Here is a 15671-nt window from a genome sequence, read left to right as displayed (position 1 = left end):
GAAATATGGAGAGAAACCAATCTGACAGTGATGTCAATTGGGTGTTTCTTGACTTCTGAGCCATGGGAGACCTCCCAGCTTGTTCCAAACAGGGTGGTTGGTGCCTTGGGGGTGGAAATACTATTTTTTCTCTTTCAGTAAATGTACTGTATATGAGTTCTAATACTGAACTAAAATTCAGGAGCACTTGGACAAAACTAGGCTTATTCACTGCTGTTTAGTGTGCTAAAAACCAATTATATTTTTCAAAATAAATACATAAACAATTAAGTATTAATAACAAGGACCTGCAAAAGCACTTCAGCAGATTGCATGGCACACTGAGCACATCTGAATCTCAAGTGATCCAGGTAACGTAATTTGCATAGAGACAAATCCTCCATTGTTGAGTGGAACAGAACTTCTTTGTTTTTTAAGTTGCAAAAGAAACAGACATCTGTAGGTAAGAACTCAGACCTGACACGATAAACATATTTTAGTACTTCCCATACCTGTACTAACACCATATTTGAGGGTGTCTCTACAGTCCACTAGTAACTGCTCCAGAGTTTCTGGTTGTACTGGCAGGTCAAGACTGAAGCCCTCCAGTCCCTCCTTTAGCTGATGAGGATGATGGAAGTCCAGCACCTACATGGTAGATACTATTTTTTACATTTTAAAATCATACACATTTTAAATCCTACACATACATAAAAACATTTTCAATCATGTCAGTTTCGCTGGGATTTTAATATGGGGACTCATTCCTCTATCATTTTATTAAGAATTACATATGGACCAATATGGCAAGGCCATGACGATCCACTTGGTAAAATAAATCCGCTTGGCATCTTTCTTGGCCTTAAGACAACAATTCTGATGGCTATAGATCCAAACGGGACACAAAAAAAAAAAAAAAAAAAAAAAAAAACAAAGTTAGGGCATCTTATTATTTCTAAATAGAGATGGACCGGTCTGATATTAAGTATCGGTATCGGTCCAATACTGACCTAAATTACTGGATCAGATATCTGAGAGAAATAAAAAATGTAATCCGATCCATTAAGTATCAAACAAGCACCTCACAAAACTTGCGACATGGCGTAACTTGGCTCATAACCGTAGCACGTTGGAGCAGTATGCATCATGTGATAGAGCAGCTGTGGCGTGCCAGACCTGTGGGCAGTCTGGTTGAGCATTTGGAGCCTTGCTACCAAACCGGCATTTCATCTCCGAGAAAGTTATCCCAGAGAGAAGTAAAGCAAGTGTGTAATCAAAGGAGCTTGCAAAGAAAGCTCCTACACTGAAAAAAATATGTTGTTGGATTTACTTAATTCAATGGTGGACATTTGTTGCACACAGATGTTTTGCTTTGGCAGCAACTTAAACAATTGAGTTAAATTAACACAATTTATTCATGTTCAATAAACCTGTGCAAAAAAAAAAAAAGAATTACATTTTTTGCCAGTAGGTAGAAGTGAAAAGTGAAAAACAGGATTAACAGCATACATGTGCTTTACATATATTACAAATAGACAAAGTGATTTGAAATTAATGACTATTATTTTAGTTTTTTAGATATTAAAGTAATTCTATAAACACAGAATAACCTGTAAAACTACTGTATATACACTACTGGCCAGAGGTTTTTAGAACACCCCAATTTTTCGAGTTATTTATTGCAATTCAAGTCGTTCAAGTCCAATGAATAGCTTGAAATGGTACAAAGGTAAGTGATGAACTGCCAGAGGTTTAAAAAAAAGGTAAGGTTACCCAAAACCAAAAAAGAATGTACATTTCAGAATTATACAAAAAGGCCTTTTTCAGTGAACACCACATGAGTCAACAATTTAAAGCTGTTCTGCAGTAGTGGAGGTTGATTAAGCCTTGAAAGCTGGTTCTACTAATTCCTACAGGTTTGTTGTAGTGTGTAGTGTAGTTGTAGTGTGTTGCTACAAAAATGGTGAGAAAAAGGCAATTAAGTAATGTTGATCCAGTGCTTGTTACTGGGAAAACAGTGTACAGTTCTAGTTGGGAAGATCCCCACAGAAATGCATATAGGTTAATTATGCAGTCTGTGATGCTGTTGACATATTCACCATTTGGATCACAGAGCGTGTCCCAGTCAGGAGTTATGCAGAGCCTTGCTGGTTTCCTGACTCCACCTCCTCACAGACTTGGTGACAACAGGAGTGTGCAAAACAGAAAGTCCATGTTTTACAGTCAAACACACTGCTGGAAAGTTGTCACAGTGGACTCCAGACTGGCATTACACTACTAAGAAGAATATTGGGACACTGATGGTTTACACTAAGGCTGAACGATTTATCGTTTTCTGATCAAAATTGTGATTTCAGACAAAGTGATCACGTGATCGCCAAAGCTGCATTTTTTGTAGCACTCCTAACTGACCCAGGATCTGTAGTTTTTTTATGTGTTTTGGGTTTTTTTTAACACACACATGTCATCTCTCTACTATCCTGCCAAGCTCACCAATCAGAAGTGGCATGCTACTGGACAGGTCACGCTAACCAATCAAAACTAGCCGGCCCCTTACGCTTTGAAATCTGAACATGTGATGATGGCTTCAGCCGAACCAGAAGCGCAGTTAGGAGATTTCTACGGTGGCCCTGAGAGGCCAAACGGACTGCAACTTAAGAAAACACCAGCAATAAGAAAAACGCTGCAAAAGCACACAGAAAACAATGGAAATAGGAAAAACGACAACGGAAATAGGAATAGGAAAAAACAGATTTCCAAAAGCACAAGGGAAGTGTTTCTGGGAGACAATAACCCGGCGGACCAGTTGCAGGAACCCAAAACATGGTAGGTGTGCTTTATAATGATTCATATAATACTAATGACAGATTTTTAGGCTAATAGTTAGGCTAACACACTTACCTCTCATCTTTTCTTTCCTCACAAAACCGATAGATCCTCCACTTCTCTTAATTGTCTCCCATCGCAATTCTTAGCATATTTTGGTCATCAGTATTATATGAATCATGATAAAACACACCTATCATGTTTTGGGTTCCTGGAACAGGTCCATCAGGTTATTATCTCCCAGAAACACTTCCCTTGTGCTTTTGGAAATCTGTTTTTTCTTATTTCTGTTGTAATTTTTCCCATTTCCATTGTGTTCTGTGTGCTTTTTCAGCGTTTTTCATATTGCTGGTGTTTTCTTAAGTTGCAGTCCGTTTGGCCTCTCAAAAACCAGCATGTTGGTCATTTGGGAGTATTGCGGGTTTGAGGCTGCAGATGTGCACCAGAAACAGGTACTGTGCAACACCTGTCGCATTAAAGTTGCAACATGTAGCGGAAACATAACCAACTTATACTGACACTTGAAAAATCACCACAGGCATTTGCATGAGGAGTGCATGACAAAAAAGTCTGCTGAAAAGTCTAGTGAAAGTGGCGCTCGGGTTCATTGTAGCAAACAGTCTATAATTACTGCATCTTTTGATAGCTGAACTCTGTTTGATGAGAGCAGCAAAAGATATCAGGCCATAACAAATGCCATAACATATTACATTGTCAGGGACATGGTGTTTGTTAACACGGTCACTAAATACAGATTTAAAAACCTCCTTTGCATGCTGGACAGAAGATATGTGATACCCTCCCGCATCTACTTCAGCCAGGTTGCCATCCCACAGCTATATGCAGAGTGTAAAGAAAAAATGGTAACAGAGCTGAAAAATGTAGAGTAAGAATGCACATGCATGCTTCTTGTTAATAAATACATTTGAAAGCACTTCTTACCTTTAGTTTTCATCCTTACATCATATTAATAGCTTTTAATGCTCTGATGGTATGATGTCATCTTCTGTGATGTTTGTAAATCTTACTGTACATTGTGAATTTTGTGCTGAAGCTTAATTTGAAGAACATCATGAATTGAACTGAAATCATAATTAGATCATTTCTAAAACTGTTCGGCCCTTGTTTACATATTAGTCTATCAAGGGAAAGATCGCTAGTTGTATTCCAGGAGAAGACACAATCCCTTTAGGGTTGCACCAGGAAGAGTATTTGACAAAAGAAACAAAAAAAAAGTTTGGCAAATTAATCATGTGCCTGATCTAGCAAGCACTTGTGAATAGGGGTACTGCTGTATTCTGAATCACGTACAGAGAAAGCTACTTTGAAGTACAACTGTTTAAAGTAATAATAGAAACAGTACCTTAGAGCTCCTCTGATTAGACTTGCAGATAAAACCCAACAAGATGCCGACCAGTTCCTGCAGAAATCCTCTGGTCATCTCCTCACCGCCTGAAGCTGGGAGCAGGTCTGCGCACAGACACACACACACACAGTCATACACACACACACACACACACACACACAATCCTTTCATAAATGTCAGGTGCCTAAATACTATTTGTTACTTGTAAGATGAAGCATGCACCAAAGCCAGTGTTTCCAATCAAACAATTTAATGCCTTAGCACCACTATAGGTATGAAAAGTATTGGTTAATGGAATGTGGGTCATTAGAAAAAGAAATTGATTAAATATTCTATAGAAAATAGTCAGACATCAATTAAATTCAGTTTAATTCAATTTTATTTATATAATTCCCAATCACAACAACAGTCCATCTTTGTGGACAAGTTGTGGGAAGCCCCCAGTATATTAGGCCTATCCCAGCATAACTAAGTGCTGGCTCAGGGCCGCCTGAAAAAGGAAAGTTTTTAATCCTAATCTTAAAGTAGAGAGGGTGTCTGTCTCACGAATCCAAATTAGGAACTGATTCCACAGAAGTGGGGCTTGAAAGCCGAAGGATATGCCTCCCATTACACTTTTAAATATCCTAGGAACAACCAGTAAACCAGCAGTCTAAAAAGCAAGTGCTCTATTAGGGCGATATGGTACTGTGAGGCCTTTAAGATAAGAAGGGGTTTGATTATTCAATACCTTGTAAAGTTAATATGGAAATAATATATGCTTCCTCCTTCTAGTCCCTGTCAGTACTCTTGCTGAAGCAGTTTGGTTAAATTGAAGACTTTTTTCAGGGAGTTACTAGGACATGCTGATAATGAATTACAATCTTCCAGCTTAGACATAATAAATGCACAAAATATTTTTTTAGCATCACTCTGAGACAAGATGGCAGCTCTGGAGGCCAGGATCACTGAATTGGAGACCCAGCTTCGTGCCCTTGAAATATCTGTAGCTAGACAGGCCCTGTAGCCGGTGCAGTCGAAGGTAGCGTAGACTGTTACAGCACATGAGTTAATAACTGAACAACAAATCATAAACAAAAAGCTGTAGTTTAAGTATAAATGTTGTTTTCAATAAATTGCATGCTCAGAAAATATTTTGTCTCACTCCCATTTCTTCTTGTTGCATGTTGAAGCGCTATACTTGTAACCAACCGATTGTATAGGAATTTCTTTCACTTATGTATTAATCACGTTATTGTAATGCCTTGGTGCCACTGGATTTTAACATGTCTGACACTCATACTTAAGACAAATGGTAGGGGGTGTAGTAAGGATGTTGGGGGAAACAGGAACTCCAGAGGACCAGTCTTTTGTCTCTTCGAGGACTCTGGGAAGTAGCAAGGGAGTGTGAACCTTAAGGTGTGAAACAGCTGTGTACTGCCTTTTGTTCCTGGAGAAGGTATTTAACTGAGAGCCATGCTAGGCTCAGGGAGACTCTGCTGACCGTCTGTCCCGCGGTCATGCAGGGACTTCATCAAGCTTGTTTGTATGTTCTTTGTGTGTTTGGATTAAAGAATGTTAGCTACCGCTCACCGCTCGTCTGCAGACTTTATTTAAATGGAAAACTTCCACAACACATGCAAAATATGATTTTTATTGGTATTTGGGAGCCATATTCATGCAGACAGGAGCCGGACTTTATTTTGATGGGCACACCATGTGGCCAATACAAATATAGATGGGATCATACCATTATGTAAAAGACAGGGGGACAGACATTTTGAAGACAGCTACACAGAGAGACGGGGGAGTCAGATTTAAAAGCAAGTGTGCTGGGAAAAAGTAAAGAAACGAGGAAAAATGTAAAATGAGCAGCATCTGGCTGAATTTCAATGACGCTGGAGACTGCAAACCTAAGTGCAGAATTTATAAAATTAGGAGCTGGCTAAAGTGATACCCATTTTTATCTTCAGCCATTTTCCACCGTGGAGGACAAAAGGCTTCAGGTTTCAGACGGAGCCATGGCTCATTGTCTGAGTGTCTAAATGAGTCTCACAGGCCTGAATGTGTGTTTGAAGCCATTTATAATTGTTAACTTGTTTGATCTGCTGCTCACCACAAATAAGCACCAACAGAAACTTTGGACTTTTGACTGTATTTTTACAAGTTTTACAGCTTTTCCTAATGATAAAAACCTCCTTATGGCCGTTCATAAAACACTAAGTAACTAAGCCATAAACAATGAAATGGCAGAAATGTTTCACTTTCTATTATAGAAATTTCCTTTTTTTTTATGACTACAGTTAAGAAAAGGGCAGTCTGGGCAATGAGCTACCAGAAACTTTTCTGTAATTTTACAGATTTATTTATTGAAGTTCAAAGTCTTGCTGACAGATTTCTTCTTTGTCACAGCAACTTTTTTTTATTGTGCAGAAAAACAGTTCAAATGTAACTTCTTTACACTGACAGAAAGAGGAGTTTCACTGGTTCAGGCCACTAAAGATCAAAGTGGGCAGTATGTGGCCTGTGATGTAAAATTAGTTTGACACCTCTAGTGCAAAACGAGCATTAAACAGAACTGGTCCAACCATTAATCTCAGTGTGTGAAGAGGACTCTCCATTTACATTAACAAATTGGAGTCTATTAGATAGATATGATACAAACCACTGCAGTGCAGTACCTGTAACACCTACAGCGTGCTCTAATCGCTCTAATAGGATATTATGGTCGACAGTATCGAACGCTGCGCTGAGGTCTAGCAGGACAAGCACAGAGATGAGTCCACTGTTCTTATGGTCCAGGTAGGAAATGGTGTGCAGAGCCAGCACTGTTGTATAATCTGTGGATCTATCTGGCCTGTAGGCAACCTAAAAAGGGTCAAGTGTAGCAGGCAGTGAATATGTGATATGAGCTTTGACTGTATGCTTATAACCATGGAGGTGAGTGCTACTGGGCAATCATCATTGAGGGAACTCACACTGGGTTTCTTCAGAACAGGGATGATAGTGTTATTCTGGAAGCATGAGGGGACTACAGACACCAGCAGGGAGAGGTTAAAGATGTCTGTGAAGACATCTGCCACTACGTCAGCAGCATGGTATCATGGTGTGGAGGGGCAATGCAAGCAGTGGTGCAGAACACCGCTGTAAACTCTCTGGGCAGATAAAATGGTGAGACGAGGTGTTCACGATCAGGAGAGAACCCTTATGAAACTGCTTGTACATCCACACACCACTGTTTTATGCACACATCAATTCCCCTGCACTTACCCAACTTCTTTGTACAGTCCTAACGGTTATTGAAAGAACAGAAAGGTCCATTGGAACAATGGTCAAGTCAGAGACCGTGGGATCCACCCATGTCTCTGTAAAATTAAAGACATTACAGTCCTTAACAGGACGTAGTTCGTTTAGCTTGGCGTTAGCTAGAAGAATGCTGGGAAGTGGGGAATGGTGTTGTCTGTTCCTCAGTTTGACCAGGACTCGAGGTCTTTTCAACCCTTTCCTCCGGCGGTTTTTCCATACCCACGTACAGTCAATTGGTGTGGTTCCTGATTGTGAATATTTGAGGACATCTAAAAGAGTATCTGTCATAGGTGACCAGTGCATTGCGTGCTAAAAAAATAGCGCTACACGAGAAAAATGCAAAACTGAGGAGAACATCGAGTGATGGCAGCCATCCCCACTGGTGCCATCTTACTAACAGACTGCATGTGCATTTGAGAGTTTTACCAGGGAAGAAAGCATCTGAATTGATGCTTTCTTTATCAGAGGAGCCACAGTATCCAGAGTTGTATGATGTGAAGATCTAATACTGTTAAAAAAGATAATTGGCCTCTGTCAGAGCAGTGTTCAGGTAGCTGCTCTGCACTGTGTTAAATGGAGTATTTTACCTACTTTACACAATTTGCTTTACATAACTGGCCTCACTCACCTATTCATTCAAACACATTTTTCTATGCTTTTAAGTGTTTTCTATCTAACATTAACACACATTCACACTTTGGTGGATGAAACTTAGGTTAGTATCTTGCCCAAGGATATTTGGCACGATGACAACACCAGCCAAAGATCAAACCACCAACCTTCCAATGAAAACCAAAGAAATCATCAGACAAACCGGGGTTTCAGTAAATACTTGGAAATGTTCACTTTTTATGCCATATGTGAGAATAAGATCCAGAGTATGATTAAAGTAGTAAGTGGGTTCTTTAACATTTTAAGAGAGCCAGTTGAGTAGTAATAGATTAAATGCCATGTTGAGGATGTCATTTTCAGTATCTACATAGATGTACTAAATCACTGAATGCACTACATCAGTACAATATAAGTTTGAGAAATTAGACAGAAACTCTGTATAAGGACCAGGTGAATGATAAATAAAAACTTCACAGAACACACAGATCACATCGAATGTCCATGTGGGGTTTTGAGAGAAATATCACACTGTCAACTTCACACAGATACACAAATGTAAGCCGTGTTCCTGTCCCAGTGTAAACCTGGGGTATCTGGGCCTCCTGAAGTAAAGCAGAACTTAATCATTTGTGTGTAAATGATCACTATTTATTATAGTTGTGGTCAAACATGTTGTCACATATCTGTGTATTTGTGCGTGGATTTGAGCATGCATATGCGAGTCCTCAAAAATTACACACAAATCACAGTACAGATTGATAAATCTTTGTTTATGTTCATATTGTATGAATTCATAACACTTTTGAGGTAAATTTCTCTCCATATGTCTGGGTCTTTGTGATTGATTAATAAAGTTGTTTACACTTTTCCTCCTCTGCCTGCGCTTCGAGGATTCTAACAGTTAGTATGACTTGGGGTGTTGATTCATGTCAAATAATATAATCATTCTGCTGTAACCAGGTTTCTGTAATGCAGAATAAATCAATATATTGATGAATTATTAAATCATATTCTACTTTCTTTGTTATTTCTTTAATGTTGAAATAAACGTTTGATGATATTTGGTTTGTTTTTAAGTGGTCAAACACAGTCTTTATAGGAATGGGGTTTTGGGAGTATAACAGGAGGAGAGAAGCTGCAGAGAGACGTGTAAGACTGCAACTCTGCCTTCTGGTCTCAACCCTGGACAATTATTTTGCAGGGGATTTAATAAATTTGGCCAGATTTGTGTAATAGGACATTATCTAAACATTTTTTATTAAATGGGCTAAAATATTAAAATCTCACCACTGTGAGATGTAACAGAGTAAATGAGACTGTACAGCAGAGAGAGCCAACACCAGGTGACAGCACCACCCATCATTTATTTATTAAAATGTTGCTAACTGGAATCTTCACTTGCTCTTCCTGTGATGATAAAGACCAGACCTGTACGAATCTGTGTTCTCACCATTGCTGTAGATGCCACTGAAGTCAGCTGGTGCCAGTTTTCTTTCACTAAATTCTGAGCTCCGCTTTGGTTTGTCCGTGCTAGCTGTTTCACCAAAGTCCCTGTCTGAAATCACAATATGGAAGATGATCCCTGGAGGACTTTCCTTTTTCCATTCCCTCCACAAAGCTTCAACTTTAAAACAAGTAAAGATTGTACATATAACTGACTGAAACTGTGTGTGTGTGTGTATATATATATATATATATATATATATATATATATATATATATTAGGGGTGCAACGATACACAAAATTCACGGTTCGGTTCGATACTTTGGTGTCACGGTTCGATATTTTTTCGATACAAAAAAATGTTCATGCCTTTTTAATTTGTCATTTATTAAAATTATAAATATATATTTTAACTCAAAAGTACAGTTTTTAAATTTAACCCTAACCCTTGTGCGTGTTTTTTATTTTGACAGCGAATGCGCACCTGCGGACCACTTATGTGCAGCCCTGGTTATTTAGCTCGTCATATTGCAGCCACAGAAATTCTTTTGTCCATGAAACCATAAAGCTGCACTTTCTTTTTGCCTTATAGTCTGATTTGTCATAACTTCTCCGTTTTCAAATTCAAATTCAAATTTTTATTTGTCACGTACACAGTCATACACAGTACGATATGTAGTGAAATGCTTGGACAACTGCTCGTGACCTAAAGAAAACAAAAAAGGAAAAGGCTATGAATAAGATAGGAAATAAATATGAAAAATTAAAAAGGGTAAATTTAACTAGGAAGGAATAAAATATAAATTAAGGTTAAAAATGAAATAACTGTACAACACAAATTAGAATGAAGGGTAAATTTAACTGGGAAGAATAAGATAAAATATATAAATTAAAGTTGAAAATAAAATAACTGTACAACAAAATACACAATACACAATATAGAACTATATAAGAATGTATAAAGAAATCTAAATATAAATAAATATATACACAATAACAGCAGCTGTACAAGTATTAACTGGAAATGAAGAATATAGTGACCAGTGTTGTGCAAAAACAAAGTCCAGAAAGTCCAGTGTGTGTGTAAGAACCATATGTGTGGGTCAGTTTTGTGGTAAGCTTTTCTTTGGCTGTCACTTCTTCACCCTGACCTGTCTTATTTGGCTCAGCAGAACTAAAATATATATCGTGCTGCTTTTACACACACACACACACATAAGCTCAGCGATTCTCTGCGCGATCAACCTCTCACATGTTTAAGCTGCGGGAGATTTCACTTGTCATGTTTGCATAGTAAGCTAACGATTAATAAGACTATGTCAGAGGAATTGGTGCACAAATTATCATCACTCACAGATCAGTGCTGTCGCTCTCTATACACAGTTCGCACGATTGCAAAGTGAAAGCAAAAAAACAAGCGCAAATTCAAACGCGATTACAATATGTCACATATTGACAGTGGCTCACCAATGCCAATGACATAATTACCCAGCTACATTTCTGAAAGAATGCAAAAGCATTGACATATATTTTTCCTTCCTACAATAGCCCGACGGGCAGGGAAGAGATAGATTTTGGTAGCCCGACTGAAAAAAATCGCTAGCTCCAGGACGTCGGGCTAGCGATATTGCAAGCCCTGTATCTGATTGAGGAATCACTCATCTTTGGAAAAGAGAGTTTATTATAGAGAAATGGCTCTTTCCAAAATAAAAGCTATACTATCCGCTTCTTCTGGGCTATATTCTCAGCAGCATAAGGAGAATCATGTGCTAACAGCTGTCTAAATGACTCGGCTAAAGTTAGTAGCATGCTTGTTGTTTTTGTCTTTGCACTAGGATGATGTCGGCGTAAATGTGCAGTCATATTCGTTGTGTTCCCACTAGTGCTTTCAGGTTGATCTCGTTGAAATGACCTTAACGCCACAACACGGCAAATCTCCGTTAACGAGCTACCGCCGATCGCCCCGTGCATGGGGCTAGACGGCCAACACGTTAACGAGCTAACTGCGCTAACACACTAGTTCCCACTAGTAATTGAGCATTGCATGGCACATCCAACATACTGTTTTACTTTAGTCCATGACTCGCTTACCTTCAGGGTCATACGTCACATGAAAACCAAAATAATTCCAAACGCCAGATCTGAATGTTGCAAGGAGAGCTTAACTTCTGTCTTGCTAGCTTGCCCTGCGCTCTTCCTTCTGACTATGCTGTCTGTGTTGAGCGCTCAGTGGATCTGCGCTCGACAGTGCAGGCTAGGCGGAGTAGTCGAACGCAGATTCACTGAGCGCTCAACATAGACAGCATCGTCAGAAGGAAAGTTGATAAAATAAATTACAAATGTTGTATTGTTCGATACATATGCGTACCGAACCGAAAGCACTGTATCGAACGGTTCAATATCGATACGAATATCGTTGCACCCCTAATATATATATATATATATATATATATATATATATATATATATATATATATATATATATATATATATATCGTTGCACCCCTAATATATATATATATATATATATTAGGGGTGCAACGATACTCGTATCAATATTGAACCGTTCGATACAGTGCTTTCGGTTCGGTACACATATGTATCGAACAATACAAAATTTTGTGTTGAGCGCTCAGTGGATCTGCGTTCGACTACTCCGCCTAGGCTGCACCGTTGAGCGCAGATCCACTGAGCGCAGCGCAAACTAGCAAGACAGAAGCTAAGCTCGTTGCAACATGGCTACTGCCTCAACGCTACCCGAAACTGAACCTCCCCCACCCTCATTCAGATCTGGCGTTTGGAACTATCTTGGTGTTCATGTGACGTATGACCCTGAAGGTAAGCGCGTCATGGACCAAAGTAAAACAGTATGTCGGATGTGCCACGCAATGCTCAATTGGTGGGAACTAGTGCGTTAGCGCAGTTAGCTTGTTAACGTGTTGACGCCGTCCAGCCCCACGCACGGGGCGATCCGCGGTAACTCGTTAACGGAGATTTGCCGCGTTATGGCGTTAATGTCATTTTAACGAGATTAACGCTGACAGCACTAGTGGGAACACAACGAATATGACTGCACATTTACGCCGACATCATCCTAGTGCAAAGACAAGTGGAAGCAGACAAAAACAACAAGCACGCATGCTACAAACTTTACCCGAGTCATTTAGACAGCCGTTAGCACATGATTCTCCTTATGGGGACCTGATATGTTTAATATGCTGCTGAGAATATAGCCCAGAAGAAGCGTATAGTATAGCTTTTATTTTGGAAAGAGACATTTCTCTGTAATAAACTCTCTTTTCCAAAGATGAGTGATTTCTCGATCTTAGATTTATTATTTTGTTGTTTCAGCAACGTTAAATTTAAAAACTGTACTTTTGAGTTAAAATATATATTTATAATTTTAATAAATGACAAATTAAAAAGGCATGAACATTTTTTTGTATTGAAAAAATATCAAACCGTGACACCAAAGTATCGAACCGAACCATGAATTTTGTGTATTGTTGCACCCCTAATACATACATACATACATATATATATATATATATATATATATAGAGAGAGAGAGAGAGAGAGAGAGAGAGATATGTATATATGTATATGTATGTATATGACAGCTACACATGGTATTTTCACTAAAAATACTTTCTGAACAGAGTGTATATCTCTGCAGCTAACATGACAAACTCTTCAAGTGAAACTGCATATTTCAAAAACAAAAATTTTAAAGTCCAACATATCTAATAAACATGTATTTGGAAAGCAATTTCTCTTACCTGACAGCTTTAGGAAATTCATATCCGTACAAATCAGAGTCAACTGCTGAAATATGTTTCAAAGTAACTTGGTTGCATCCCACTATAAATTAAAAAGCAGTCAGATGAGACATCCTCAGAAACATATTTCCAGCTTCACTTTTTCTTAGCGAGAATATAAACTGGATAAACAAACAATACGGTTACTTAGTTCTAAGTTCATACAACCTAAGACATACAAACACTGTGCTAGTCAGTGTACTGCATTTAAAGGGCTGCAGGCAAAATAAGGTGTGGCCCACACAATGCTACTATGAGTGTGAGTAAATAGTTTCAAACAAGCACACCTGCGTGTGGTTTTGATTATAAAACATAAAAAGGCTTGGATAAATATTTGCTTGAAACTTGAATGAGCAGATTTTTAGTATTTGTGATGCACATTTGATTATCATTAGGTGTATGCAATTTCTGATTCACATTTAACCAAGCCACGGGTGTTGCATTAGGAAGAGTATCTGGCATAAAATCTTTGCTATATTAAACATGAATTATCTAGAATGACATGTCCATAGCAGATAGTTCAGGGCATGGGTTAACAATGGCTGTCCTCCAGTGCTGCTGGCCAAAAATGTCCTGGAGGAAACTGTGCTACTGCTCGCCAAAATAAAACAAAGAAGGGAAAGGTGGTTCAGAAGCAGTGAGACATGGACTTTGGAGGTGAGACTAGGGATTTTAAAAGTGGAGACTATGAGAGCTGGTTGATATGAAGGAGAGAAGGAAGGTAGATATAATGTATGTGGATGAAACCAGGTTGAAGAGAAGTAAGGCCAGGAGCACCGGAGGTAGATTCACTGTGCACTCAGGTGATTAATGTACTGGCTCTTGTAAACCCTTTTCTCTTCACAAAGCACTTTATACAATCTGCCCAAGCACTTTTTAAAAATGTTTATTTCTAAGTAAGTGCTATCTATCCAACATTTACACACGTTCATAGTCCTATAGAGGTGGAATGTGAAGTAAAGAGGAGCCTGCAGATTGTTGTAGTCTTTGCCTTACAAAATAAAGAGTCTCGAGGCAACTGTGGTAGTGATATGGCGAAATAGAAATAAAATTGAACTGAACTAAACTGAACTGAATTGAATTGCAGAATGGTGGTACGGGGGAATGTCTCTAAGCTACTAAGATGGTAGTCTATAGGAAGACTGCAAAGTGATGCTGGTAGACGATGTCACATATTAGTCATCTGTTACCATCTATAGTTTTCTCTGAGCCCCTACGCAATCAGAGCAGTAGAGGCATGTTTAGCCGGTGATTTCAGCGCTAGTCTCACAGGTAATGTAAGCAAGCCACTTTCCTCTGCCCTTTCTGATGTTTTCAGTTCCTCCTGACTGGTCAGCAAGCCACTCTCTTCTGCCCTATTTGGTGATGTCAGCAAGCCTCCTCCTCTCTGCCCTGGTTAGAGATGTAAGCCATCAACTCTCCTCTGTCGTGGCTTGTGATGTCAGTAATTTACTCTCCTCTGCCCTGGCTGGTGATGTCGTCAAGCCTCCTCTCCTCTACACTGGCTGGTGATGTCAGCAACATCACCAGCCAGTGATGGGGGCTACTTTACAAGGGGGCTTGTGCTGCATGCTTAGGCCATCTTCAGTACACCAGGGCCTGTGCTGCTGGATGAGGTCATCTAAAGCTAACCACTGTCTGTGCTCCTGGTTGAGGTTATCTACATTACACCAGGGACTTTCCTGCTTGCTGAGGCCATTTTAATTACACCAGGACCTGGGCTTCCAGCAAATAGTAAACAGAGCCTCACCAGGGTCTGTCCTGCTGACGGAGGCCACCAACGTTACACCAGGGCCCGTGCTGCCGGATGAGGCCATGTAATAATAATAATAATAATACATTTTATTTAAATAGCGCCTTTCAAAGCACCCAAGGACACTGTACAACAGATAAAAACTGGAAATATACACAATGATAAAAATAGAAGATAAAAGTTAAAACATACAGAAGTTTAAGAATAGGCAATTTTAAACAGATGAGTTTTGAGGGTGGACTTAAAAAGAGAGAATGAACTAATATTTCTGAGGTCCGGGGGTAGGGAATTCCAAAGTCGAGGGGCAGAGCAGCTAAAGGCCCTCCCTCCCATTGTGATCAGACGAGCAGAGGGAACAGAGAGAGAAAGAGAGGATGAAGATCTGAGGCAGCGGGATGGGAGCTTCATCTGTAATAAGTCAGAGAGGTACGGTGGAGAGAGAGAATGAATAGCCTTGAATGTATACAGAATTATTTTAAAATGGATGCGAAATTTGACCGGGAGCCAGTGAAGTTGCTTCAGGATTGGGGAGATGTGGTGGGTAGAAGAAGTCCTAGTAATAATACGGGCAGCAGAGTTCTGGACACG

At 39.3% G+C, this 15671-nt stretch overlaps 1 protein-coding gene across 3 annotated transcripts in view; it reads right to left on the bottom strand.

Moving 5' to 3' along the window:
• The window catches only part of gad3 (glutamate decarboxylase 3), a 39861-nt gene extending 25558 nt beyond the window's left edge, over positions 1-14303 (bottom strand). The window contains exons 1-4 of one of the 3 annotated variants that reach the window (XR_005696582.1): positions 13292-14303; positions 9519-9623; positions 4169-4275; positions 492-627 (exon numbers count right to left, since the gene is read on the bottom strand). Coding sequence is in view for 2 of the 3 variants with exons in the window: in XM_040036972.1 (XP_039892906.1) it covers positions 492-627; positions 4169-4275; positions 9519-9623; positions 13292-13313 (370 nt within the window). In the remaining variant the exon portion in view is untranslated. The remainder of the gene's footprint in view (positions 1-491; positions 628-4168; positions 4276-9518; positions 9624-13291) is intronic. The other 2 variants (XM_040036972.1, XM_040036973.1) reach the window with 2 other exon arrangements.
• Positions 14304-15671: the final 1368 nt, after the last annotated feature.

Source organism: Simochromis diagramma, unplaced genomic scaffold (assembly GCF_900408965.1).
Source record: "Simochromis diagramma unplaced genomic scaffold, fSimDia1.1 OVJJ01000630.1, whole genome shotgun sequence".
Lineage (NCBI taxonomy): Eukaryota > Metazoa > Chordata > Actinopteri > Cichliformes > Cichlidae > Simochromis > Simochromis diagramma.
This window is presented reverse-complemented; position numbering and strand designations above follow the sequence as displayed.